At 42.1% G+C, this 26,705-nt stretch overlaps 1 protein-coding gene across 1 annotated transcript; it reads right to left on the bottom strand.

Annotated features, from left to right (window-relative positions):
• Window positions 1–638: 638 nt before the first annotated feature.
• REST (RE1 silencing transcription factor) lies at window positions 639–26,705 on the bottom strand. Its single transcript, XM_075862737.1, has 4 exons — window positions 26,568–26,705; window positions 13,389–14,264; window positions 10,609–10,692; window positions 639–3,848 (listed from the first exon to the last, which is right to left on the bottom strand). Exons 2-4 carry the CDS (start codon window positions 14,254–14,256, stop codon window positions 2,110–2,112), a joined length of 2,691 nt encoding a protein of 896 aa, XP_075718852.1. The 5' UTR covers window positions 14,257–14,264; window positions 26,568–26,705; the 3' UTR covers window positions 639–2,109.

Below are 26,705 nucleotides of genomic sequence, written 5' to 3'. Positions count from 1 at the left end.
ACCGGCCGATGCAGCGAGCGCCGAGACATCTTTGATCGGCGCTCGTTTGCTCCTGTCATACGGAGCTATGGATGGGGATAAGCAGTCGTTACTCCGATCGTTCGTCCCCATACATTATTATCATGTCGGCAGCGCGTCTCCCTGTTCCCACAGGGAGATGTGTTGCAGACAACGATAATATTAAACTTTTTTTTAAACCTATACGACCAGCAGATCGAGCGTTTGCTCGTTCATCTGCTGATCGCTGCCCTGTTTACACAGGACAATTATCGACAACAAGCAATATATGAACGCGCGTCTGCCCGATAATCGTCCTGTGTAAAACCCCTTTTAGTCACGGTCAGGATGCAAGTTGCACCCTCAACATTTTTATATAAATAGGACTGCTATAAATCCCATTTCCGGTATTAGTACAATGCAAACAAATCCAAAACACCAAGATGTATATGTTATAACAGTATAAAAGTGCAAAAAAAATAAAATAAAATCCCTATATCCAGTCTGTTATGCCAACTATCCATTAAGTGGCATGTTCATAGACTCCAGAAGACCTGCTATAAGACGGCCTTACATCCGGACACCCCGCGCTAGCCAGCTAGGGAAAAATATTATATTCACAATCAATACACCTCACATGATTTTTTTACTGACGCTCACTTATCAGCTTTTGAGCAGGACTAGTGAAATTTTGCATCTAAATACATTATCGTTAGACCACGGTTGGAATGCCTCATTTTAAATAAACCATAACTATTTTCATAACTTATTCCATAATAGGTTTGTGTATTTTTCATATATAATGCATTAACATTAAAACTAATTTTATGGACTATAACACCATATCCAGCTACTAAATGTCAAATATTTTTCTGAAAAGGTTTACTATATTTATTCCACATGCAATCAAATAAAAAGTGACTGTGGTGGTGTAGACAGTCCTCTCTGTGATCTCAACAATCCTTAGCAGTCCATTCATAGATCACAGGCTGCTATAAATGGCACTTTCATTCTGATGATGGGGAGTTTGATTTCTCTGCTGAGTTATTTCTGTAAAAGGACCAAATCGGACCGAAAACATACCAGCCCAGAAGGGGACTTTAGCCAAGACATATAGTAACCAACATAGTGAGCTGCTAATGGACATACTGGAAAATTACTGCCTTCACCAGCAAGTCATATTACAGAGACGTCTCGCTGACAATTTTGTAAGCGGCTTATACTCCCTTTAGTTTGATTACACTTCAAAACAAAAAAGTACGAAGAGTTCCAGGGTAATGTATTCACTGCTGCCATGTGCTTTTGACGAAGGGATTTTTCACATATCAAATGAGGCAATCGGGTCCCTCTCCTTCCAGCAGGACCTTGGCTTTACTGTCCCACACGTAGGAAAGGAATACACAATGTTACTTCAGGAAAGTCTGAGGACTCTTAAAAACTCGTCAGGCATTAATTCTGGACACTTGGTAAAAAAAGGGGCACAAGTGAACCCATAGAAAACAGGATCGGTTGTTACATTAGCTTCCCCGCAAAACATTTATATAAAAGCCAAAAGGGAACGGAGCCGGAGCACTGGACACAAGTGAACAAGCCCTCCGAGAAAAAAATAAATCATGATCTGAACAAAACAGTGCTTCCATTCATAAGCCTTTGTTTCATAGCCTACTGTATATTATATACATTTCAGAAATGCTGCTGCCGTTTATCATTGAACCCAACATCATATATTCGCTCTTTTAGGTCTTTAATTTAGTAATCAAAAGTGGGAATTGAGAAAAGATATATGATCCCCTTACATACTGTCAAGGATATTGTATTGAGTTTTTATGGTTGAAAAAAAACAAAACCTTACATACTAATATATATATATATATATATATACACACATATACACATACATACACACACTAAAAAGCTTACTTTGTGCTAACAGTACTGCCTAAAATTAAACTAGTTCAAAAGTACAAACAAAAAAAAAAAAAGTGTTAACTGGTACACGTCTTTCACAAGGGAATCCTGTAGAACTCGTGTTATAAAGGTAACATTTTGGAAGAAGTCATTAAATATGGGTTTCTGATACTAGTTCATTTGGATTTATTTATTTTTTTAAACCTATAGTCCATCTTGTGCTGCTTTCTCAAGGTAATAAACATTGACCAAATGGCGCTTCAGATGCTTTGTATATTCTTCTGCTTTTTTGAATACACGATCACAAAATATGCAGACAAAACTTTCATTGGAGACGCTGGTGGACACAGAAGGCACTTCAAGGAGAGGCTGGGATTCTTGGGTCTCTTGAGGGGACTGTAAGCCATTTAAACCAGAGTCATCACTCCTTTCTGAAACATTATCACTGATATCGCTGCCTTCATGGCTATGGATTCCCTCGTCCTCCTCAATATCAGGAGTATCAGGATTAGTAGCCTCGCATGGTGTATGCACCGTTTCTTTTGTGTCACAATCATTTATATTTTGAGTAACGCTTGTGGAGAGAAATTGTTCTGTGTCACTTGGCTTTGTTTGCTCCGGTTCTTCACACTTTTCCAAACTACTATTATCGGATGCAGAATCGTTACAATTCTCAAGTTCCTCATTTGCAGAGTCATTGCAATGTAAGCCACTCACCTCATGGCTACAGTCTATTTCTGGAATGGATACAGATATTTCTGCAGGTGAAGTAATGGTTAAGGGCTCTCTATCCGGTGAGCTTAGAGTCTCCAAAACTGGTTCGTCAGTAACTGGGCTTATTACAGAGTTAGGTTCAAGCTCCTCATCTTTATTAAATCCAGAGTCCTTCTCAGAGAGCAACCCATGGGACTCCGGTGTTATTTCCATAGTAGATAAACTGAGATTAATGTTGAGGTCCGGCACAGATACATCACTAACTGTGCTTTCTTCTGTCCTGCTCTCTGCATCCAGGTCGCTGCCCTCTATTGCTGTTGTGGGCGCAGTCACTTCTTCCGGTTTAGGCTCTGGAGCAGATTCGAGACAATTTTCTGTCTGTGGTACATCAGTGTTCTGATCTTTAGGTTTCTGCAACTTAATAGACTCAGAATCCTTATCCTTTTTTGACTTACTAGATTTATTTTTTGAAATAGCAGTTTTCTGTGATCCAATGGTCTTCTTGAGTTTATTTTTTACAAGTTTCTTAAGGTTGTTTTTTTTAATGGAAACTTTCTGTTTCTCAGATTTTTTAGCTCGGATTGCTTTTCTAGGAACGTCATGGGTATGCTTACTTTTCTCTGCCAACCTCCTCTTCTTCATCTTAAGTGGCTTCTCAGATACCAAACTTGACTTCCTTTTAGCACATTTACCTTCATCAGGGTTTGCATCGTCTTCTGTCTTAGAGGAAGTGGGTTTGTGACTTCGCGTGGTGATCGGACCAACAGGAGGACTGGCAACTTGATTAACCTCAACATATTTCTCCTTATCCACTATAGGTGGTACTTCAGAAAATAAATCTGGAGGCTCACCTTGAACATCAGCATTTTCTTTTTCTTCTTGCTCAGTTGACTTGACATCTGAACCTCCTACATCCCCTTTTTTTGTCCTCAGTTTGACATTGGAAACATCCATCGTGATGTCAGCACAGCTAGAATGTCTGGATTTGATGTGATACTGCAAGTTACACTTCTTTGATGCAGCATAATTACAAACAGGGCAAAGGAATTGTCTTGGATTAACATGTAACTCCACGTGTTTCTTGAAGTTGCTGCGGTCAGCAGTTTTGTAGTTACAGTGTGGACATGTTAAAGGTTTTGGTCCATTGTGGACTTGTCTGGCATGTCGGGTCACTTCATGTTGATTTGATGCAACATAACTGCACTGCTCACATTTAAATGGCTTTTCACCTAAATAAACATAATACAAAAATATATTAAGTCAAATAAAACACAATATTAAAACAAATCTGTAACACAAACACATTAAACGTTATGACTAAGGCCAGGGACAAATATCCGATCCCGTTAGGAAGGCATTGTGGTAGACTAACACAATGTAAGGCCCCATGCACACAACCGTAAGAAATTGACCACAATTACGGTTCGCAATTACGGACGCATTCACGTCTATTGTTCACAGACACCTGCCGGTTTATTTACGGGAAGGTGTCCGTGCCGTAGAAGTGTACCGCAGAAGATAGGACATGTCATATCTTATGCTTTTTATGGTCCGTGCTCCCATACTTTGTATGGGAGCACGGGCCGAAAATGGGGGTGGTTGGCCGCAGCCGTCGTCCATGCACGCAATCGGAAGAAGGGCCGTAATTACGGGCCTATTCAGTGCTATTGGCCGCGGACACCTTTCCGTATCTCTACGGATGGGTGTCTGTGCCGGGAATTATGGAGCATGTCAGTTTTTTTGTGTTTTACGGGCCGTGCTCCCATACTTTGTGGTTTCGGCCATGTGCATGGGGCCTAAAATTTCTACTTGGAAGGAATGCAAGAATGGTCATCCCAACACTTGTATCTGGGACAACTCAAAATAGCAGGAGTTGTTTTACTGCTCTGGAAACATCAGAAAAACTTCAGAGAGATACAACTACTTGTGCTACACAAAACAGTGTGCCATATATGTATAGCCATAGCCTAAAGCCAGAACAAAAACAAAACAAAAAAAAGTCAAAAAGGCAATAAATTAGATTGACAAAGAACAAAAAAACATGCACACATCACAGGAATAAAAAAAATCCATACCCAACTGCTCCAATGAAGGCGTTGTTAAGAAGAAAGAAAATATAGATTTACTGTTAAAGACAGTTTGAGGACACAGCATTCATGACCATTATCTAATATTTTGTTCAAGTGGTAAAAACTAGATCTTTCAGCAGTACCGAGATATGGTATAAATGCATGAGATACATCACAGCAAAGTATCTGAATTGCAAAAAAGTTCTAAAAGGATCAAACAAGCAGGTAAATTCCAAAGTGCGGCCATTCCTGTTCTCCTAGAGAAAATTACTTATAGAATTATTCACGGGGATAATAAACAAGGAAATTGAAATAACAAAGATGATGAAAAATGTAGGTTCTTAAATCTGGTATGATGCGCCTATTCTTTTCACACACATTAATCCAAAAGTAGAGGTAGAAATAGAAAATCTGCCAACCTACATGTATAGCACAGTTTGATACAGAATACAATATTTAACTAAGGCTTCGCTCACATCAGCGCTACCCTTCCGTTTAATTGTTTTATCAGACCTTTCCCGCAGGGAAACCAAACCTTTCCGCTTGCATTAGCATTGATTTCAATGGTAATATTTCCGTTACTAATGGTTTCCGTTTCTCTCCGTTCAATATGGTTTCCGTTTTTGGTTTTTTTGCGGAATCAATAACGTAGTCGACTACAATCTCTGGTACAAATTGCTCGGACTAATAAAAAGTGTAAAGAAAGTTAACGTTTGCACTAGTGAAAATATATATTTAGATCCCTGCCATTAACCCCTTAGATGCCGCAATCAAGCGATCTCGGCATCTTAGTGGTTTGCAGCCGATCGGCATCCCTGCTACGCTATCGCAGGGGTGCCGATGGTTGTTATGGCAACTAGAGGCCTAACAATGGCCTCCTGGTCTGCTACGTACGAAACTGCATTATGCCCCGACCAGAGGCGGAGCCTGATAGGCTTGCTGTCAGTGTACGACTGACAGCTCAAATGCATTGCACTACGTGGGTAGCGCAATGTATTGGAATAAAGATCAGAGGTGCAGGCTGTCAAGTCCCCTAGTGGGGCAAAAAAAAAAAGAGTTAATAAAAATGTTGTACGAAAGAATATAACTAAAGCTTATACGTTAAAAAAACGAAACGCTCCTTTTTTCCTACAAGTAGTCTTTTATTATAGGAAAAAAATAAAAAAACATTTAAAATAAAAAGTACACATTTAGTATCACCGTGCTCGTAACGGTCGAAACTATGTTACTTTTCCCACACGATGAACACTGCAAAAATTTTTTTTTTAAATTGCGATTCTGCCATTATTTTTAGTCACCACCCATACAATAAAAAGTGATCAAAAAGTCACATGTACCCCAAAATTGCATCAATAAAAACGATAACCCATCCCGCAGAATACAAGCCCTTAAACAGCTTGGACTAAAAATGTAAAAAAAAAAGTTATGGCTCTCAGAATAATGGTGACACAAAAAGTTACATTGGGAATAAAATAAATATTTTTTTTTTAATTTTTTTTTAAAATGCTGCAAAACAAACTATATTACATACGGTATCGCCGTAATCGTATTGAATAAAGTAAAAAGGTTGTTTATTGCCTACGGTGACAACTAAAGAAAAAAAGAACAAAAAGCACAAACATTGTCAGAATTGCCGGTTTTTGGTCACCCTGCTTGCCAAAAAAAATTGAATAAAATTGATCAAAAAATAAATATATACTACCGTTCAAAAGTTTGGTGTCACCCAGACAATTCTGTGTTTTCCATGAAAACTCACACTTATATTTATCAAATGAGTTGCAAAATGACTAGAAAATAGGTTAGAAATAATGATCTTTATTTCAAATAATAATTTTCTCCTTCAAACTTTACTTTCGTCAAAGAATGCTCCATTTGCAGCAATTACAGCATTGCAGACCTTTGGCATTCTAGCTGTTAATTTGCTGAGGTAATCGGGAGAAATTCCACCCCATGCTTCCAGAAGCCCCTCCCACAAGTTGGATTGGCTTGATGGGCACTTATTGCGTACCATACGGTCAAGCTGCTCCCACAACAGCTCTATGCGGTTGAGATCTGGTGACTGCGCTGGCCACTCCATTACAGATAGAATACCAGCTGCCTGCTTCTTCCCTAAATAGTTCTTGCATAATTTGGAGGTGTGATTTGGGTCATTGTCCTGTTGTAGGATGAAATTGGCTCCAATCAAGCACGATCCACAGGGTATGGCATGGCGTTGCAAAATGGAGTGATAGCCTTCCTTATTCAAAATCCCTTTTACCTTGTACAAATCTCGCACTTTACCAGCACCAAAGCCACCCCAGACCATCACATTACCTCCACCATGCTTGACAGATGGCGTCAGGCACTCTTCCAGCATCTTTTCAGTTGTTCTGCATCTCACAAATGTTCTTCTGTGTGATCCAAACACCTCAAACTTCGATTCGTCTGTCCATAACACTTTTTTCCAATCTTCCTCTGTCCAATGTCTGTGTGCTTTTGCCAATATTAATCTTTTCCTTTTATTAGCCAGTCTCAGATATGGCTTTTTCTTTGCCACTCTGCCCTGAAGGCCAGCATCCCGGAGTCGCCTCTTCACTGTAGGACGTTGACACTGGCGTTTTGCGGGTACTATTTAATGAAGCTGCCAGTTGAGGACCTGTGAGGCATCCATTTCTCAAACTAGAGACTCTAATGTACTTGTCTTGTTGCTCAGTTGTGCCGCGGGGCCTCCCACTTATCTTTCTACTCTTTGTAGAGCCGGTTTGTGCTGTCCTCTGAAGGGAGTAGTACACACCGTTGTAGGAAATCTTCAGTTTCTTGGCAATTTTTCGCATTGAATAGCCTTCATTTCTAAGAACAAGAATAGACTGTCGAGTTTCACATGAAAGCTCTCTTTTTCTAGCCATTTGGAGAGTTTAATCGAACCCACAAAATGTAATGCTCCAGATTCTCAACTAGCTCAAACGAAGGTCAGTTTTATAGCTCCTCTAAACCGCAAAACTGTTTACAGCGGTGCTAACATAATTGCACAAAGGTTTTCAAGTGTTTTCTAATCATCCATTAGCCTTCTAACACAGTTAGCAAACACAATGTACCATTAGAAAACTGGAGTGATGGTTGCTGGAAATGGGCCTCTATACACCTATGTAGACATTGCATTAAAAACCAGACGTTTGCAGCTAGAATAGTCATTTAGCACATTAACAATGTATAGAGTGTATTTCTGATTAATTTAATGTTATCTTCATTGAAAAAAACGGCTTTTCATTCAAAAATAAGGAAATTTCGAAGTGACCCTAAACTTTTGACCGGTAGTGTATATGTACCCCAAAATGGCACCAATGAATGTTAGATTGTCCTGCAACAAACAAGCCCTCACATAGCTCCGACCGGAGATAACATAAAAAAAGTTCTGGCTCTCAGAATATGGTGACGCAAAATGTGCAGAGTTCCAAAAGTGAATAAGATTGGGCACCATTTATCAGTGCGACACTGGCCACACATCTGCGGATAATTATTTATGTACTGCATTATTATATCCTAATGTACTGCGCACAGATTACATATGCCACCATATTATAAACTGAAATACCAGCAAAACCCCAAAACAGAACTACTACCAAGAAAAATCTGCACGCCAAAAGCCAAAGCGCTCCCTCCTTTCTGAGCCCTACATCGTGCCCAAACAGCAGTTTACTAACACGTATATGGACTCGCCATACCCGGTAGAACCTGCTTAACATTTTGGGCTATTTGTCTTCAGTGGCACAAACTGGGCACAACATTTTGTGCACTAAAATAGCATATCAGTGGAAACTTGCTATTTTCACTTTGCACCATCCGCTGCACATTAATTTCTGATGAAAAAACACGTGGAGTCAAAATTAGGGTTGCACGATGCATCAAAACTTCGATGCTATTTCGATACTGCGCACCCTCAAACAGTTCAATACCGTTAATTCATGCACTTCGATGCTAAGCTGTGCAGCCGCACAGCTTAGTATTGTAACACAAGAATATAGTTAGAGCGGGGCTGTGTAATACAGCCATTGCCCCGCTACGGATTCCTGACAAGTGCGCGGTCAGCATGATCCGTTGCGACCAGCGCTGCACTAATGAGTGCCGGGACTGAACACAGACTTCTGAGCCCTGTCATATGTCAAGGCAAATGATAAATGACTTGAGGTGTGTAGTTTCCAAAATGGGGTCACTTCTTGGGGCCTTCCACTGTACTCTGGTACCTCAGGGGTTTGCAAATGCTACGTGGTGCCGAGAAACCAATCCAGCAAAATCTGCATGCCAAATAGCGCTCACACCTTTCTGAGCCCTACTAGGTGTCCAAACAGCAGTTTATGACCCCATGTGGGGTATTACCGTAATCAGGAGAGATTGGTTTACAAATGTTGGAGTCTTTTTCTCCTTTATTCCTTGTGAAAATGAAAAAATTCAATATTTCAGTGGAAAAAAATAATTTTCACGGCCTAATTCCCATAAATTCAGCAAAAGATGAATTCTTTCAGGGGTGCAGTTTCCCAATTGGGGTTACTATTTGGGGCGTTTCCACCGATTTGGTCCTGCAGGGGCTGTGCAAATGTGACATGGTGCCGCAAACCATTCCAGAAAAATTGAGCTCCAAAAGCCAAATAGCGCTCCTTCCCCTCTAAGCCCTGCCATGGGTCCAAACAGAAGTTTATTACCACATTTTGGGTATTGCCGTGCTCAGAAGAGTTTGCTTTACAAACTTTGGGGTGCTTTTTCTCCATCTATTGTGAAAATGGAAAAAAGTGTGATTTTTCATTTTCACGGTCTGATTCCGCTAAATTCAGCAAAGAACCTGTGGGGTCAAGTTCCTCACCATACCCCTCGATAAATCCCTTGAGGGGTGTAGTTTGCCAAAGTGTCTTTTTGGGGAAGTTCCACTATTTTGGCACCATAAGACCTCTTCAAACCTGACATGGCGCCTAAAATATATTCTAGAAGGATCCAAAATGTACTAGGTGCTCCTTTGCTTCTGAGGCCAGTGTTTCAGTCCATTAGCGGACTAGGGCAACGTGTGGGATATTTATAAAAACGGCATAATCTGGGCAATAAACATGGAGTTGCGTTTCTCTGGTAAAACCTTCTGTATTACAGAAAAAAATTGATTCAACAGATTTTCTACAAAAAAGAATAAAATGAAATTTGTACATTTCACCTCCACTTTTGCTTGAATTGCTGTGAAACGCCTAAAGCGTAGAGAAACGAAAACGGTTTTGAATACTTTGAGGGGAGCAGTTTTTAAAACGGGGTGGTTTATAAAGGGGTTTTCCAATATATAGGGCCCTCAAAGCCACTTCAAAACTGGTACCAAAAAAAATACAAAAAAACAATAGTTCGGCCCTCAAACAGCTTACACGTCGGCAGCACATCCCCGTTTACACAGGGAGATGTGCTGCGGACAATGATGATTTTCACGGCAGCATAAGATATTAAATTAGAAACCTCACACACAAAGTTGGCAGTGTGGTAGCCACTTAGCAGTGACACAGTGCCCTCTCCCCATACTGTAGCCAAGCTTGCCCCTTTTCCTCACTACAGTACTCCAGTAGCCACAGCAGTCACCCTTCCTTTATATAGTCTCCTCCAGAACACCCCTGCAATGTGCCCTCTGCTGCCCAGTTTCTGCATTGATCCCTACCAACAGATCTGTTATTACCGGCTCCACCACAGGAAGAACCCAGTAGATATATTCATAGAGGTCTGGTAAAAAGGACCGTTCACCCGGATTTTGAAATAATTTTCAAGAAAGGAAAAAAAAAAAAAAGAAAGTGTCTAGATCTCTTCCTTGTTTTGCACTTTTTACACGCTCTAAAATAGAAATCAGTACTACTGCTGTGTAAAATGCTACTTTTAATGTAAAAAAATGCACAAATAATATAGTAAAACCAAATCGGTAACAAACCTGAGTGAGTCCGCATGTGTCTGGTTAAATGAGTTTTTTGTGAGCTTGTATATGGACACATAAGACACTGATAAGGTCGTTCACCTAAAAATAAAAAGGATATATAATTCAGTTGCAGATATAAAAACCATCAAAAAAGTAATTGGAAAAATTCAATGACACAATGCACACACAGAAACCAGTGTAGAAATAGAAATAAATAAAATAAAAAAAAGGGGAAAAAAAGCAACCAAACTGCATTCATATTTACGTTTTTAAAAGGGCAATAAGAAATGAAATATGTCTGCTGGCTATGAGCAGCAAGGTCACTTTTTCTCTGAAAGGGACTTCATCGTTTTCTGCAAAATAAAGCTTAGGCTATGTTCGCATCACCGTTCGTTTCCGCTGAGTTCTGTCGGGTTAACCCCTCAGCGGAAAGTCAAACGGAAACCTTAGCAACAAGGTTTCATTGTTCTTAACAGAACCAATAGCGCAGTCGACTGCGCTATTGATTCCGTCAAAACGACGGAACCCTGTCACAACGGTGATAAACAGAAACCATTAGCTAGGTTACTATCCAAGCTCAAACTTAACTGAGCAAGTATGGATTAACAGTAGGGATGCACGATGCGTCAAAATTTCAATACCATTTCCATGCTGTGCTGGGGCAAACTGTTCAATACCGTCAATTTATGTATTTCGATACGAAGCTATGCCGGCCGCACAGCTTAGTATTGAATCAATGAAGAGAACATGGTGCGCGCACAGTGTAAAGTGCTCACGATGTTCTCTTTTTACAGTGACCCTTTCCCTGCCCCTTTCTCACATTCTCAGATTATCACCGGTGGCAGTAGAGAAAGGAAGGAGGAGCGTTCCATCCTCCTACTGTGACTCCCCGCTCGTCATTAGAAAGGGGCTAGGAGGGGTCTGTCACGAGCGGCTCAGGTTTCTTGATGACATGCCTGTGTCTTGCAGTGTAGTGACAGATCGGCCCCAGGCAGGTACCCACATTAACCCCAATGTTGCCATTATGTGAGGGAAATTATGGAGTCACTTATTAATGTAAGGCACAGGGTGTTATGAATTTTGAACCTACTGCGAGTCACTGCCTCCCTGCAGGAATACGGTCCTGTAGTGTAATCATGTTTGGAGTACGGGTGCCTGGCTTTCTGAACTATGTTGGATCCAGGAAAAGCGGGCGACATACGGTCTTTATCTCGCGCACCGAATACAGCCATGTGAATTAATCACATAATTTCCCCCACACATTAACCCAATGGTGCCTATTATAATCATTATAGTAAGTGATCCCATCAAGTACCTCGCTCACAGTTCTAATGGGCAACATCGGGTTAATGTGAGGGACACGATAAGGTTAATTCACATGGCCGTGTTCTGTGCTTGAGATACAGGCCGTATGAGGCACACGGAGGTTCAAAATGGGAGGACTTTAGATTTTTGAGTTTTGTTTTTTTTTTGGCAAAGTTCGTTTTGATATATAGTATTGCAATACTACTCGAAGTATCGGTATCGAAATCCAGATTCTGGTATCGTGACAACCCTAATTAACAGAGAATGATGTTCCTAGACACAGGTTGGAGTGGGTCATTATGCATTTTAGTAAAAAAATAAAATTTGAGATATTTAGTTAGTAAAACCAGCAATAAAATGTAAAAAGTTTCTTTAGATAGTATACTTCCGTCTTACATGGAATGTGCAGCTGTGTGGACACCTGTTCCATGTACAAGAGAAGTGTACTGCATTGGCGGGGAAGAAAGCCAGTCAGCAAAGATGCAACAGTCCAATCTGAATGGAGCTGCATACTGCTTACCATTTGTCCCCTAAAGGGAATCGGTCACCAGGTTTATGCTGCCCTGCCTGAGGGCAGCATAAAGTAGTTTGAGACCCCGATTGCAACGCTTTAGCGTAGTGTTGTTTTTGTAAAAATACCTTTTTCTCAAGAAGCACATATTGATGAGCTATAGCTAGCCCCACCAACTGGCCGCCGAATGACCGCTTTCTCCCCATACTGTGCATAGGGAGAAAGCGGATAACCAGCGGCGGGTGGGCAGGGCTAGCTGCAGTTCATGAATATCGAGGACTCCATAATATACATGAGCTGCAGCTGGACCCACCCCACTGCATGTATTTTGCAAATATTTCACTGGCTTTACCACTATTGCACTACATGTCAATATACCGCAAGTATATCAGAGCTGCAATGTAACAAGCTGTGCACCTGAACAAGCAGCGCACCTTTAGGACAGTTTTTTTCATCCTCTGAATATAAACAGTCTATTCACTAACAGCAAACAGAGACCTTTAAACCGTATTGGATTAAAACACAAAGGGCAAGATGTCCCAAGACTTGCATTTCATACCCCAGTCTTAGTCAGTAGCAGAAAGATGTGAGTATTTTATTAAAAGGCACACGTTAAGAAAGAAGTCGCATCTTGTGTGGTCCGTGTGCCTGACAAATCTAGGCAGCCCCTTTTAAAGCCTCACATCCTTTGTAAAAGTGCCAGACGGGTAAAAATGAAAAAAAAAAAGTCTCAAATTTGTGCGCATATAAAGCTGTGCGCCTAAGTTTGCTACTTTTTCCCACCAATAACATAAAATCAACACCTTAATAAATGAAGGCTAAAGTATATTAGACAATTGCAAAACTTTATACAATGAATGAACTATTATTTACACAAAAGCCCTTTAAATATCATTAGTACCCAGCAATACAAAGTAAATGGTGTGAGCCAACATTTACAATGACAGGTTCAAGTTATTTACCAACTTTGAAACATTACCTGTATGTGTTCTTATATGCTGAATATAGTTATTTTTCCGATCAGAAAAATAAGAGCACTGTGAGCATGTATAAACAATCCTTGGAAAATGATTTCGGAGATGTTTCTTCCAGTGGTACTCGCTGACTGTCGTATAGTTACATATGGTGCACTTGTAAACCCTCTCGTTGTCAGCAACTTTGCTGTGGTGCTTTAAATGGGCCAAATAGTGATCAAAGCGGTTGGTGTTATAGCCACATCGGTCACATCGGATAGGTCCTTTTGATAAATCCACTTCCTCAGGTGAGCAAGAACTTGAATCTTGTGCATCCTTGTTGGAGTCCTGATCAATGAACCTCTTGATGCTATGGTCCTTAATATGATGTACAAAGTCTTCCTCAGATTCTGCCTTATACTGGCAAGGTTTGCACCTAAAAGGCTTGCTTTTCACACATTTTGTTTTGTCTTCAGTTATGAAAGGAGCGGTCTCTATTTCTTCTGGTTCCGCTTCCAACCCAGTTTCATGGTTTGTTGGTTGTTGGTCACATAGTTGGTCTTGGACTTCAGATGGTTCCATGGTATAAAACATGCTTGGCTCACTTACGATGCTTGACTCTTCCAATTCCATTCTTTCCCCATCACTGTCTAAAAAACTATTTTCATAGACAGTTGTCAATTCAGCCATTTGTCTGTCCTCGTCTATGACATAATCACAGCAGCCATTATTAGCTTCTCCAGTCAGAGCAACATTTGCTAGCATGATAAGCCTAGGCGCTGCCAGCTCTGCTTTAGAAAGGTCATGCAAGCTATACATGTCGCCAATTCCAAAGCTGACACTGTTACAAAATAAATTGGTGCCATTAGGTTGGCTAACCATTTGTGTTGCCATGGTGAATGCTAAAAGAAAAAAAACAAACAATAAAAATCGTGTTAGAAAAAAAATTCGGTAAATTAAAACAGTACATATATTACAACGCATTGAAGAAAGCAAAAAGACATATTGCAGAAAACGCTTAAGAATCCACATTATATGCTTTGGTTTTGTTTGTTTTTTTAAATAATCCCAGGCGTTCATGAAAAAAAACAGTCTTTACGCACTCGCATAAATGCAGACAGGGTAAAGGGAACCTGCATATTATATGTATCAAATAATTGACATACATACAGTAAATCTTTTTTCCATCATCCATGGCCTTGGGCTCCGTACACTGGCACAGTTTGCTATGAGAGTCTTTAGCACAGCACACTTCGTATCAAGCTGGTATACCATATTATTTTTTTGCTGTATAGGAAAGCGGCCTGCTGTGCTTCCATATACAGTCGGCACCATGCGGTAATAGTTATTTTTTTTTCTTTTTACAAAAGGGGTCTATGGGCAAGGTATATAACTGCTTCTTCCTCCGGAGGCATCCTCTGGAGAATGTCAAATGGATGCTTTAATGGCTATGTACACCTTCGAAAGCATTTTTTTTAAATTAATAAAAACGTCTATCAGTGTGTTTGGTGCAAGTTCATACTTATATTTTATTAGAAAATAATTTTTACATTTTGAGATACAGCTGCATTGTATTCGGTTTACAGAGCGGCTGTATCTTGCATTGACGGGCTTAGTGTCAGCAGTTCCTGCGTTTTTCTGACACAAAGAATCCACCTGTAATAGATCACATCTAAGTTATGAACTTAGATGTGATCGGTAACAGCGTGATCCTGCATGTCAGAGAAACACTGAACCCGTTAGGGTATGTGCACACGTAGTGACCAAAAACGTCTGAAAATACAGAGCTGTTTTCAAGGGAAAACAGCCCCTGATTTTCAGACGTTTTTTGAGCAACTCGCGTTTTTCGCGGCGTTTTTGGAGCGGTTTTCATTGGAGTCTATGAGAAAACAGCTCCAAAAACGTCCAAAGAAGTGTCCTGCACTTGTTTTGACGAGGCTGTATTTTTACGCGTCGTCGTTTGACAGTTGTCAAACGACGACGCGTAAATGACAGGTCGTCTGCACAGTATGTCGGCAAACCCATTCAAATGAATGGGCAGATGTTTGCCGACGTATTGTAGCCCTATTTTCAGACGTAAAACGAGGCATATTACGCCTCGTTTACGTCTGAAAATAGGTCGTGTGAACCCAGCCTTAGGCTGGGTTCACACGACCTATTTTCAGACGTAATTGAGCCGTTTTACGCCTCGAATTACGTCTGAAAAACGGCTCCAATACGTCGGCAAACATCTGCCCATTACTTTCAATGGGCTTTACGATGTACTGTGCCGACGACCTGTCATTTTACGCGTCACTGTCAAAAGACGGCACGTAAAAATACAGCCTCGTCAAAAGTGCAGGACACTTCTTGGGACGTAATTGGAGTCGTTTTTCATTGACTATTGAAAACAGCTCCAAAAACGCCTGAAAAGAAGCCTCAAAAGAAGCTCCAAATTTCATTTTCAGCTTCAAAAACGCCTGAAAATCAGAGGCTGTTTTCTCTAAAATCAGCTCCGTATTTTCAGACGTTTTTTGTTAAGCCTGTGAACATACCCTAAGTGCAAGATACAGCCGCTCTGCATACAGAATACAATGCAGCTGTATCTCAAAAAGTAAAAATTATTTTTAAATAAAATATAGGTACAGAGTTGCATCAAACACACTGATATACATTTTTATATATAAAATAACAAAAACACCTTTCGAAGGTGTACATAACCTGTAAATGCAAAGAGAATTAAGCCTTAAAAGGGGTATTCCAGCCTCCAGCATTTTATTACCAATCCACTGAATAGATGAAAAATGCTAGATTGGAGGGGATCCAACCGCTGGAACCCCCACCAATCGCCTGAACAGGGGGACCCCCTTATTCCCCTTGGCCCCAGGCGGCTAGTAGCAATTTGAAGGGAGTGGAAGCCAGGCATGCACCATGCCGCTCCATTCAAAGTCTATAGGGCTGACTGAAACAGGCAAGCACAGCTTAGATGTGATCCATATAATGTTATAGACACACACAGGACCTGCTCTTAGCTAAACCATCAGTTCAGCTGAACTAAATGAATTGGCTCATAACGAACGATACAGCTTATATGCATAGAGTATAGGGATGCACGATGCATCGAAACTTCGATACGGTTTTGATACTCTGCATCCCCAAACGGTTCGATACAGTTACGTCATGTATTTCAATACTTAGCTGTGCGTCCGCACAGCTAAGTATAGTAAAACATTAATGTACGAGAGCGGGGCTATGGCTGTGTAATACAGCTCCTAAATCCTGCCACGTGTGCGCGGTCAGCATGAAGTGATGCGGCCAGCGCTGCACTAATGAGCGCCGGCACTGAAGAAAGAACATGGCGGGCGCACTGCAAAGCACCCCCATGTTCTGTCCTCACTGCCTGCGTCGCCGCTTATTATAGTGCAGCGCCGGCCGCATCACCTTATGCTGACCGCGCGCGCACTTACTGTCAGGAGCGGGGCACTGGCTGTATTACACAGCCGCAGCCCCGCTCTATAACGGCGGAAATCAGAGAAACCTCTCATCTCCGCCGCTATTCCCCTGAATGCTGCGATCAAAGCAGACTGCAGCGTTCTTGAGGAAGTGAGAAGGGGGGGGATGCCCCTTGGATCGAGGGCCATACCATATATGGTCAGACAGCCCAGGGTCCATTTAAGGACCCCAGGGCTGTCTTACCATATTTCCTGTTAGGGCATACTTCTGTATTTCCTAACAACTGCCTGTGTACTATCCGTACACAGGCTAATGTACTGGCATATAGATATATGCCAGTACATTAAAGTTTAAAAATCAAAACAAAGTAATGTTAAATAAAAGAAAAATACACATACACCTTTTTTACAATAAACATTAAAATAAGTCTCAATACATAAAATATACATATTCAGTATTGGCGCAGCCGTAATAACCATAACAATTTTTTTGCTTCATTTATGATGTGTACACTGTAAAAAAAATAAAATAAAAACTGCTTTCTATCACTTATTGTGAGGCACAAGGTGTGATGAATTTAACCTCCATGTGCCTCACACTAATAGTAATTAACCCCATCATGTACCTTACACATTAACCCATTATGACTGAGCAACATGATGGGATTAATTACTATTAATGTGAGGCACATTCAAAATTCATTACACCTCACATCAGAAAACGGAAGAACTTTTTTTTTTATTATTACTGTTAGCAAAGTATCGAAATCGCAATACTAAACGAAGTATCGGTATCGAAGTACAAATTCTGGTATCGTGGCATCCCTAATAGAGTATAGATAGAAGCTATATTGGAAAAACTAGACAAAACTTTTAATAAAAGTCCATTTAAAAAGATGTTCATAAGCAGCAAAGACATTGATTTAAAGTGTAACTATACTTTCATAAAAATTTGGTCACGTCATAGTAACATGTCAGAAGTTTTGACCAGTTGGGGTTCAAGCACTGAGACCCCCACTGATAGTTTCTCCTCGGAAAGCTCGAGCGAGCAGTGTACAGGCTTGAAAGAAAGTCTATTAGTCCATACTCCACTCGTTCAGCTATCCGAGGAAAGTCTAGCAGAGTGGCACAGCGCTGCTTAGTTTGAGCAATCAGTGGGAGTCTCAGCACTCGGATCCCCACTGATCAAAACTGGTTTTACGGAAGATTAGTTACACATTAAAAAATATAGCTTGCAAAAGTGTGCATAGCCTTTGTAGCCTCTAGGAAAATAATGGAGCGAGAATATCTGGTTTATTTTGCTACCCATGGTCTTCTAGGATTTTTAAAGTGGAGTATTCATAGAACAACAATTGCACAATTTCCCATGTGGGTCAGTGCAGAAAAGCTATGTTTACACCACATATTTTTCATGAGGAAAAATCAGACGTGGATTTTGTTGAGATTGCAGTAAAAAACAGCCACGTTTCTGCACCCAGATTAGGGTCATTCCATGTGAATAATCTCTGTGTGACTACGAGATACTGTTATTGTGGTGGAATACATTGCGGAAGCCACGTAAAGCAATGAAGTCACTTTTTTAGCGAGGCGGTTTGAATTTACTCCCCATCTACACAAAAGGGCGGTTTCCCATTAGAAGCAGGAGGCTTTTTACAAGCAGAATTCACGCAGATTCTGATGCGGAAAATGCATCGGCATCAGCATGAATTTTCCATCATGTTAACAAGGCCATCCACTTGTGCTGATTCTTGTTACAATCAAAAGGCTTTTCCATGGAAAAAAAATCACTTTGACCAAAGGAAAATCTCTTTGTACTTTGGTGGGAATTTATGAAGCCCTCAACGACAGTTTTCTGGCATTAAAAAAAAAAAAAGTTTAACTACGCGCAAAATCTTGCATTTGCACAAAAATGTTGTGACTTTTGCAGAAAAAAAAGTGGGTGGGAACTTAGTGGGAGGGGCGGGGCCTTTACGGACCAATCAATTTACTAACATTTACGACAGAAAACTGGAGTAAATTAGTGTAAATCTACTCCAACTCATGATAGATTTGATTTTCTGGCGCACGGAGGGTCAGGTGCGCCTAGTTTATTAAAAAACCGTGCGCCTCGTAATAAATTAGGCGTGTCTTACTTCTTTATTCTCATGAAGCACTTCGGTGGACTTTCGCTCATCGCTGGGCGTCTCATCTGTCAGACCCCCAACGATCACACATGTATCTCCCCCATCCTGTGGATAGGGGATACATGTGTTTGTGGGAAATGTGAAGAGGTGAAATCTGCAGCGACTTTTTGGCAGCAAGCAAAGTGCTAAATGCCTAATATCAACTAGGGATGTCACGATACCAGAATTTGGACTTCGATACCGATACTTCGTTTAGTATTGCGATTTCGATACCAATTTCGATACTTTTGCCAACAGTAATAAAAAAAAAAATTCTTCCGTTTTCTGATGTGAGGCGCAGCGTGTGATGAATTTTGAACGCGCCTCACATTAATAGTAATTAATCCCATCATGTTTCTCTGTCATAATGGGTTAATGTGCGAGGTACATGATGGGGTTAATTACTATTAATGTGAGGAACATGGAGGTTAAATTCATCGCACCTCGCGCCTCACATTAATAAGTGAATGAAAGCCGTGTTTATTTCATTTTTTTTACAGCGCACACATCATAAATGATGCAAAAAAATTGTTGTGCGCGCCATTACTGAATGTGTATATTTTATGTATTGAGACTTATTTTAATGTTTATTGTAAAAAAGGTGAATGTGTATTTTTTTTTAAATTTTAACAATACTTTGTTTTTACTTTATTTTTAAACTTTAATGTACTGACATATATCAGATATGTGCCAGTACATTAGCCGGTGTATGTATAGCACACAGGCAGTTGTTAGGACATACTTGGGTATGTCCTAACAACATGAAATATGGTAAGACAGCCCTGGGGTCCGTCAATAGACCCTGGGCTGTCTGCCCATATATGGTATGGCCCTCGATCGCGTCACAGGAATTCCCTGTGACGCGATCCAGGGGCATCCCCCCTTCTCACTTTCCCCTGAATGCTGCAGTCAGCTGTGATCGTAGCATTCAGGGTAATAACGGCGGAGATGAGAGGTTTCTCTGATCTCCACCGTTATAGAGCGGGGCCCTGGCTGTGTAATACAGCCATTGCCCCGCTCCTGACAGGAAGTGCGCATGAGGTGATGCGGCCGAGCTGCACTAATGAGCGGCGGTTCAGGCATTGAGGACAGAACATGGGGGTGTTTTGCAGTGCGCCCGCCATGTTCTGTCTTCAGTGCCGCCGCTCATTAGTGCAGCGCTGGCCGTATCGCATCATCCTGACCCCGCGAACTTATCATGACTCAGGAGCGGGGCTGTGGCTGAATTACACAGCCGCAGCCGCGCTCCCATACATTCATGTATTACTATACTGAGCTGTGCGGCTGCGCAGCTCAGTATCGAAATACAGGAAATAGCGGTATCGAACCGTTTAGGGATGCACAGTATCGAAACAGTATCGAAGTTTCGATGCACCGTGCATCCCTAATATCAACGTAGCCTGCATAACGACGGATGGCTTTTTTTCTCATATATATATATATATATATATATATATATATATATATATATATATATATATATATATATATGAAAATACTTCTGGAGTCAGAAAAACACTTCTTGTAGAATGGCCGTTTTTCACGTCCGAGATGTGCAACACCCGTGTGAATCTAGCCTAAGGCTACACTACACACTACAAAAACATTGCTGTGATATCGGTGTTCATAAGAATGCATGGAGTAGCTTGAAAATCTCTTTAGCAAATCTCTTGACTGGAGCAATTTTAGTGATTTTTTGTCTTCTTCCAATTGTGTATTTTTTAAAGAAAAAAAGGAGGTACATAACATAATGATCCATTAGCAAAAGGAACAGAAGTTGTATCACATGAATACAGAGTATAATTCAAGATAACAACGATAGGAAGTTATGACATCTTTAAATCCAATATATTGCATATTTTGCAAGGGTTCTATGTAGCAAGCAGATACTGATGCAGAAACAGTCGGTGGAGGACAAGTTCTGAAGGAACATGAACTCCATGTATTACAGTATTGTATAGACAAACAGTCAACAAAAAGTAGTGAACACATAAAACATATAAGACAAAAGAGGGGGGGGGGGAGCAAAGAGATATCTTAGTCGTACATGGGTAGCTAAGAGGTTAGTATAGGTATTGCGTAAGCTCAGGGTGGTCTAAAAGAGTCATACATATCCCATAGTGACCAAACAGTATGGAAGCGATCCAGTTGATTGTTCATGGAGGCTGTCAGAGACTCCATTCTCCTAACCTCCCTAATTCTATTATGTAGATCTGTCCGCGTAGGAGGGTTAGCTCTTTTCCAATGGGCCGCTATAAGACATTTAGCAGCAGTAAGAACATGTAATAATCGGGACTGCACTTTCTTCAAGCCTTTAGGTGGTACATTGAGGAGAAAAGTCAGCTGTCAGAGGGAGTCGGACATCCAGTAGTCTATGGACTAGATCACTGACCTCTCTCCAAAAGGGACGAAGCAATCGACAATCCCAGAAGATATGAGGGAGTGTCCCCCTATCACTGCGGCATCTCCAACACCTGTCGGAGACTAGAGGGTAAATTCGATGAAGGAATTCCGGGGTATGGCACCAGTGCATCAGAATCTAGCGATTTATTTTTAATCATTTCATGTGGAGATTTCAGAGCTACACACTTGTCTGGAGAGATTTTGAAGAGGTTTTCAAGCTACTCAATGAATTCCTTTGGACAGCGATTTATCACAGCGATTTTTTGTAGTGAGATAAATACAGTGTGTCTAGCCCCAACCTTAGGCCGGTTTCACACGGGACAGATACACTGCGTAACAACCACGTAGCATATCCAACCTGGAACCCGCAGTACATGCCGTGCGTTTTTCGGACAAAATTTCCGCTGCAGAAAGCAGGGGTAAAAAACACTCATACTTACGTAAGCTGTTGTTATGGCAATGCGTCCCTCCTGTGCAGTCCAATCCAGCCTCCTTGAATGACACTGCAGCCCATGTGACTGCTGCAGCGACGGCCACATGGGCTGTAACGTCATCCTAGGAGGCCGGCCCTCTGACATCATCTGGAACGGCCTCCTGGGATGACGTATCATCCCATGTGACCGCCGCTGCCGCCTGCGATTGGCTGCAGCAGTCACATGGGATGCAGCGTTGCCCAGGAGGCTGGACTGCAGGAAGAAGCAGGGTGTTCTGGGCAAGCATGATTTTTTTTTCTCCGTAGTTGCGATTTTTGCGGCATAATCGCTGTGAATACGCCGCAAAAGTCGCAACACATGGCTTTCTGTTGCAGGTTTTGCATCCCCATCGAATTCAGTGGGGAAAGCCTGCAACTGAAAAAAAATCAACAAAAACGTAGCATAAATGGACATGCTGCGGAATTTAAGTTCCACACCGCAGGTCAATTTATTAACGTTTAGGGTATGTGCACACGGTGAGAGGCTTTTACGGCTGAAATGACAGACTGTTTTCAGGAGAAAACAGCTGCCTCGTTTCAGCCGTAAAAGCTCCTCCTCGAATTATGCGAGGCGTCTGTGACGCTCGTAAATCTTGAGCTGCTCTTCATTGAGTTCAATGAAGAACGGCTCAAATTACATTGCAAAAAAGTGCCCTGCACCTGGATGATGAAGTCACATGACCAGTGGATGACATCAACCGTGCAGAATTCTATACACATGACCAGGGCAGCATCTACCATGAGGCGAGTTGAGCCTCTTGCTTCAGGCGGCACACTGCAGAGTCTCAGAGCACTTCTCACCCGAGCACTTCTGCTGTTTCGTTTTAGCAATCAGGGGGTGCTAAGTGCTCAGACCCCCAATGATCAAAACTTCTGCCATTTTACTATGGCATGTTAAAGTTTTTGTTTTTTTTTAAGTTTAATTACACTTTAAAGGGAAGTGAATTTTTTTTAATGTGTTTTAAGTTATGAGCCTATTTTTTCTAACTATTTTAATATGTTCCCTAATGTATTTATTCATATATTTGTACTAATAAAGATGGGGGCAGCCATCTTTATTAGCACCTGTGTATATGTCTCTGCATGACACATACACAGGTGCTATATGGCGCAGCCCGGGCATAGGGTTGGCTCCTGTCCCTACTTTCCTATTTCCTGCTGGAGTCGTTCTAGCTTTGAACTGTGCATGATCTGTGGCATATACGGTTCACAGGGACCCACAGCGACCATCGCTTCTAGGGGGGGGGGGAGACAGGCGCCATTTTATGTGAGAGATAGCCACTGCAGTCATCGCAGGAGTTGTCTGTCAATTGAAGTGAGTTGCCAGGCCCTGCCTGCTGTGAATGCAGGACCGCCCGTCAATTCATTTGAATTGCCACCTTCTCCTACCCCACGCCCTTATTCACACGACAGTGAAAAATGGCCATGTGACGGATGTTCTTTTAACGGCCGTCACACGGCCATTTTCAGAACAATGATGTTCTATGTGTGTATTCACACGGCCGTTTTTTAACAGCCCGTGAATAATGCCCATCAAAAAATAGGACATGTCCTATTTCTGGCAGTTTTAACGGCCTTACAGCCCCCACAGAAGTCAATGGATCAGTATTTAACGGCTGTCAATACATGTAACAACCGTTAAAAACGGATCTGTGACATGGCAATTTGCAAGGGAACTACTAGTTCCCTTGCTGGCTATCGGCGGCGCGATGACATACTCACCGATGTCTTCTTCTGGTGTGGTCGCTAGTCTCACGGGTTCTGCGAAGGTGGCGCGATGAAGTCATCGCGTCGCCTTCGCAGAACCCGTGACACTAGCGACCACACCAGAAGAAGACATCGATACATCGTTAAGTGTCTGCAACGGTGAGTATGTCGTCGCGCCGCCTTCACAGATCCTGTGAAGACGAGAGACCTTACCTGAAGAGGACAGCGCAGCATCAGTGAGTATGTACGGCACTCATGTCGGGCTGCATGGCATCATATACAGGGGGGATGTGTGGCATCATATACAGGGGGCTGTAAATAGTGTCTAGGTCAATATGTGACCTTTTGGGTGTTTTCAGGGTGTTGGAACAAAAAAGCCTGACCAATGAAATTCATTAGTGGTTTTTTTAACGGCCATTAAAAACGAACAGACAGACTGGAAATGGATGAAAATTTGGAAACACTGACAGTTGATCAGTTTTTAATGGACACTAACATTTCAATGTGACGGCTAGTAACCCCGGTCACGTAGCTAATATAGGGACTCTTCTGTCACTTTAGGAGTCCATGCATTAGTATTTTCTGGTGCACGGGACCTCCCAGATGCGTCAGAATTATTAATAACGATTAAAATTTCTGCCGGATCTCAAGTTCCTGTGTGCCACATTAGGAACTACAGTTCATTGACCTCTAGTTTCTATTGCAGCGCAGGGGAGAAGAAAGAAGACTGCAGTAGGTGAGTATAAGTATTTTTATTTTTCATACTGGTTATGTTTTTTTTGCAGATTCCACTGGACCATTTGGACAATGTTGTAGATTCGTTGAATTACTTCGATGATCTACTTTTTTTTTTTTATAAAATGGTCAGACGGTTATGTGTTGGAGTTTTTATTTTAATTAAAAAATAGTTTTTTATATTTTATTACCGTCTTCGTAATAGCTGCTGTCTGACAGCATCCATTACTAAGGCTGGGGCTTAGTGTTAGCCAGTAAAAAGGCTAGCACCAACCTCCCATTATTACCCCAGTACCCACCGCTATTAAGGGTACCAGGAAGAGCCGGGTACAATCCAGGACCCGACCATCTGAAGGTGCCCGGCCGTCACATCAGATGTTCAGGTATTGGATCGTAACCGGATCTTCCCGGTACCCCTGGCGGCGTTGGGTATCGGGGTAATAATGGGAAGTTGGTGCTAGCCTTTTTACTGGTTAACAGTAAGCCCCAGCCTTAGTAATGAATGCTGTCTATCAGATAGCGGCCATTACACTGGCGGTAATAATGTATTAAAAAAAACAGATGGACATAAGATTTTTTTTTTAAATTGAAATAAAAATTCCCTCACACAACCCACTTTCACCATTTTATTTAAAAAAACTAATAAAAAAAACATAGATCGTGAAAGTAGTCCAAACGGTCCATTGGAACCAACCGGGTTAAAAAAATAAAAAAATAAAAAGTATGAAAAATAAAAAAGTATACACTTTCCTTCTCCCCCTGCAATGCACTAGAAACTAGAGGTCAAAGAAAAATAATTCCCCATCATGTAAGTCTACTACCTGTCAACTGAAGTGTCATTCGCCAGAGGGGAAAATGTTTCCACATGGAGGAGTACAAGGTCCCAGGCGAAGCTTTATTTTAAGACTCCACCATTGGGAAACATTTTTTCCTCTGGTGGAAGATTTTTCCATTGACATGTAGCAGTTCTATAGCGGTGGTGCTAGGGAGGGCAAACTCAGCAATTGCACAGTGCCCCCAAAATGGGCCGCTACTCTTAGGCAAGTGCTGCGTGCCAGGATAAAATTTGCCAGCCAGCCCTGGGCCATTGGCTCCCTGCCCCACGTCTTCTCTCGTAGGCCTGCGGTCTACAACAGTCCAAGAACACGCTATTGACATCAGTGGCCTATCGCGATTATGTCACTGCATCATGCCATCCGCGCTGGGCCGCTGAACTCAGCAGAAAGTCAGAACGTTCGGCTGGGGTTACTTGGATATATGGGGGGGGGGGGGGGGGCACACCTTACTATAGTTTGCCTCAGGCAGCAAAGGGGCTAGGTTCACCCCTGCACAGGACTATGGCGTTTTGTGAATGGGGCTCCTGTGTAAAGTTAACACAAACCTATGGGTACGTGTATTCATTTTGTTAAAGGAGCAAAGCCCTGTATTTAGCTAAAAATGTTAAGAACACCGGAAACCCCCTTTAAGAACGGAAACAAGTATTTGACAAAACACAAAGCAGCCATTCAAGTAGAAGCTCCAGTATGAGGTAGTAACTTGGCTGCAGAGATCTTCATAGGGACACTAGTAAGTAAACTTAACACACGCCCATGTTCCCCTAGAACGTCCGACTATAGCTGAGGCCTCGTTTACGGCACGTACACAGAGGAAGTGCCAATACACAGAGCATACCCAGCACCGAACTAATGTGCCCGCTCCTGCAACCGAGAAACTACCAGAGAAGCGGGGGGGAGGGGCATCAATAGTGGCATATTCATAACTTTATACACACCCCTCCCGCACCAACACAAGGGGAGGAGGGAGCGCGGTAACAGGCGACATCCCCGGAGGCAGAAATCAGCACCACTAAACAGGGGCGGGAGAAGCCGGACTACACAAGTCATTACCTCGGCCTTATTACCGACTAGTTACTATTCGAGAACACACAGTAGATACAAGGCAGCCACCCCACCCCCACCACGGTCACACCCAATGTCAGCTCTTTCCAATGGGATAACTATAGAGTGAAGCAGTTGGGGGCCGAGATCAGCCCTGGACAGCGCCTTTCCCAGCGAGCACAGCGCTGCAGCTCACAAACAGCAAGGCCAGCAGCGGACAGCGACCATGGCACTAGATAGCAGTCAGGACCCTCACAACTATGTGCTGCTCGTAAACCGGGGGGAGGGGGGCAAAACAAGGGGCTCAGGCAAACTTGGCCTAGACTCCGTAGCCGCGCACACAAGTTGGAAGTTTCTTGCAGTTGTTACACATCGCCAATACGTACCCACCCTCCTTCTATGGGCACCGGGCACTCACCTCGCACTCAGCACAGCGTCCAGCGGAGAATGAATACGGCCTACTACTCGACGCTTCTAGTACGAGTCTACACTCTCACATTCCTACACACGCCGCACTCACACTCCCCCTCCCTTCTGTGCAAAGATGGCAGGGAGC

Source organism: Rhinoderma darwinii, chromosome 1, assembly GCF_050947455.1.
Source record: "Rhinoderma darwinii isolate aRhiDar2 chromosome 1, aRhiDar2.hap1, whole genome shotgun sequence".
Taxonomy (NCBI): domain Eukaryota; kingdom Metazoa; phylum Chordata; class Amphibia; order Anura; family Rhinodermatidae; genus Rhinoderma; species Rhinoderma darwinii.
The sequence above is the reverse complement of the archived record's forward strand: the minus strand, read 5'-3'. Positions and strand labels throughout refer to the sequence as shown.

Coding starts and splice junctions, on each gene's coding strand:
- REST (XM_075862737.1), bottom strand. CDS start 14,256: ATGGCAACACAAATGGTTAGCCAACCTAATGGCACCAATTTATTTTGT. Junction 10,693..13,388: donor GCATATAAGAACACATACAG/GTAATGTTTCAA, acceptor TTTTATTTTTAG/GTGAACGACCTTATCAGTGT. Junction 3,849..10,608: donor ACACATGCGGACTCACTCAG/GTTTGTTACCGA, acceptor ATGTTTATTTAG/GTGAAAAGCCATTTAAATGT.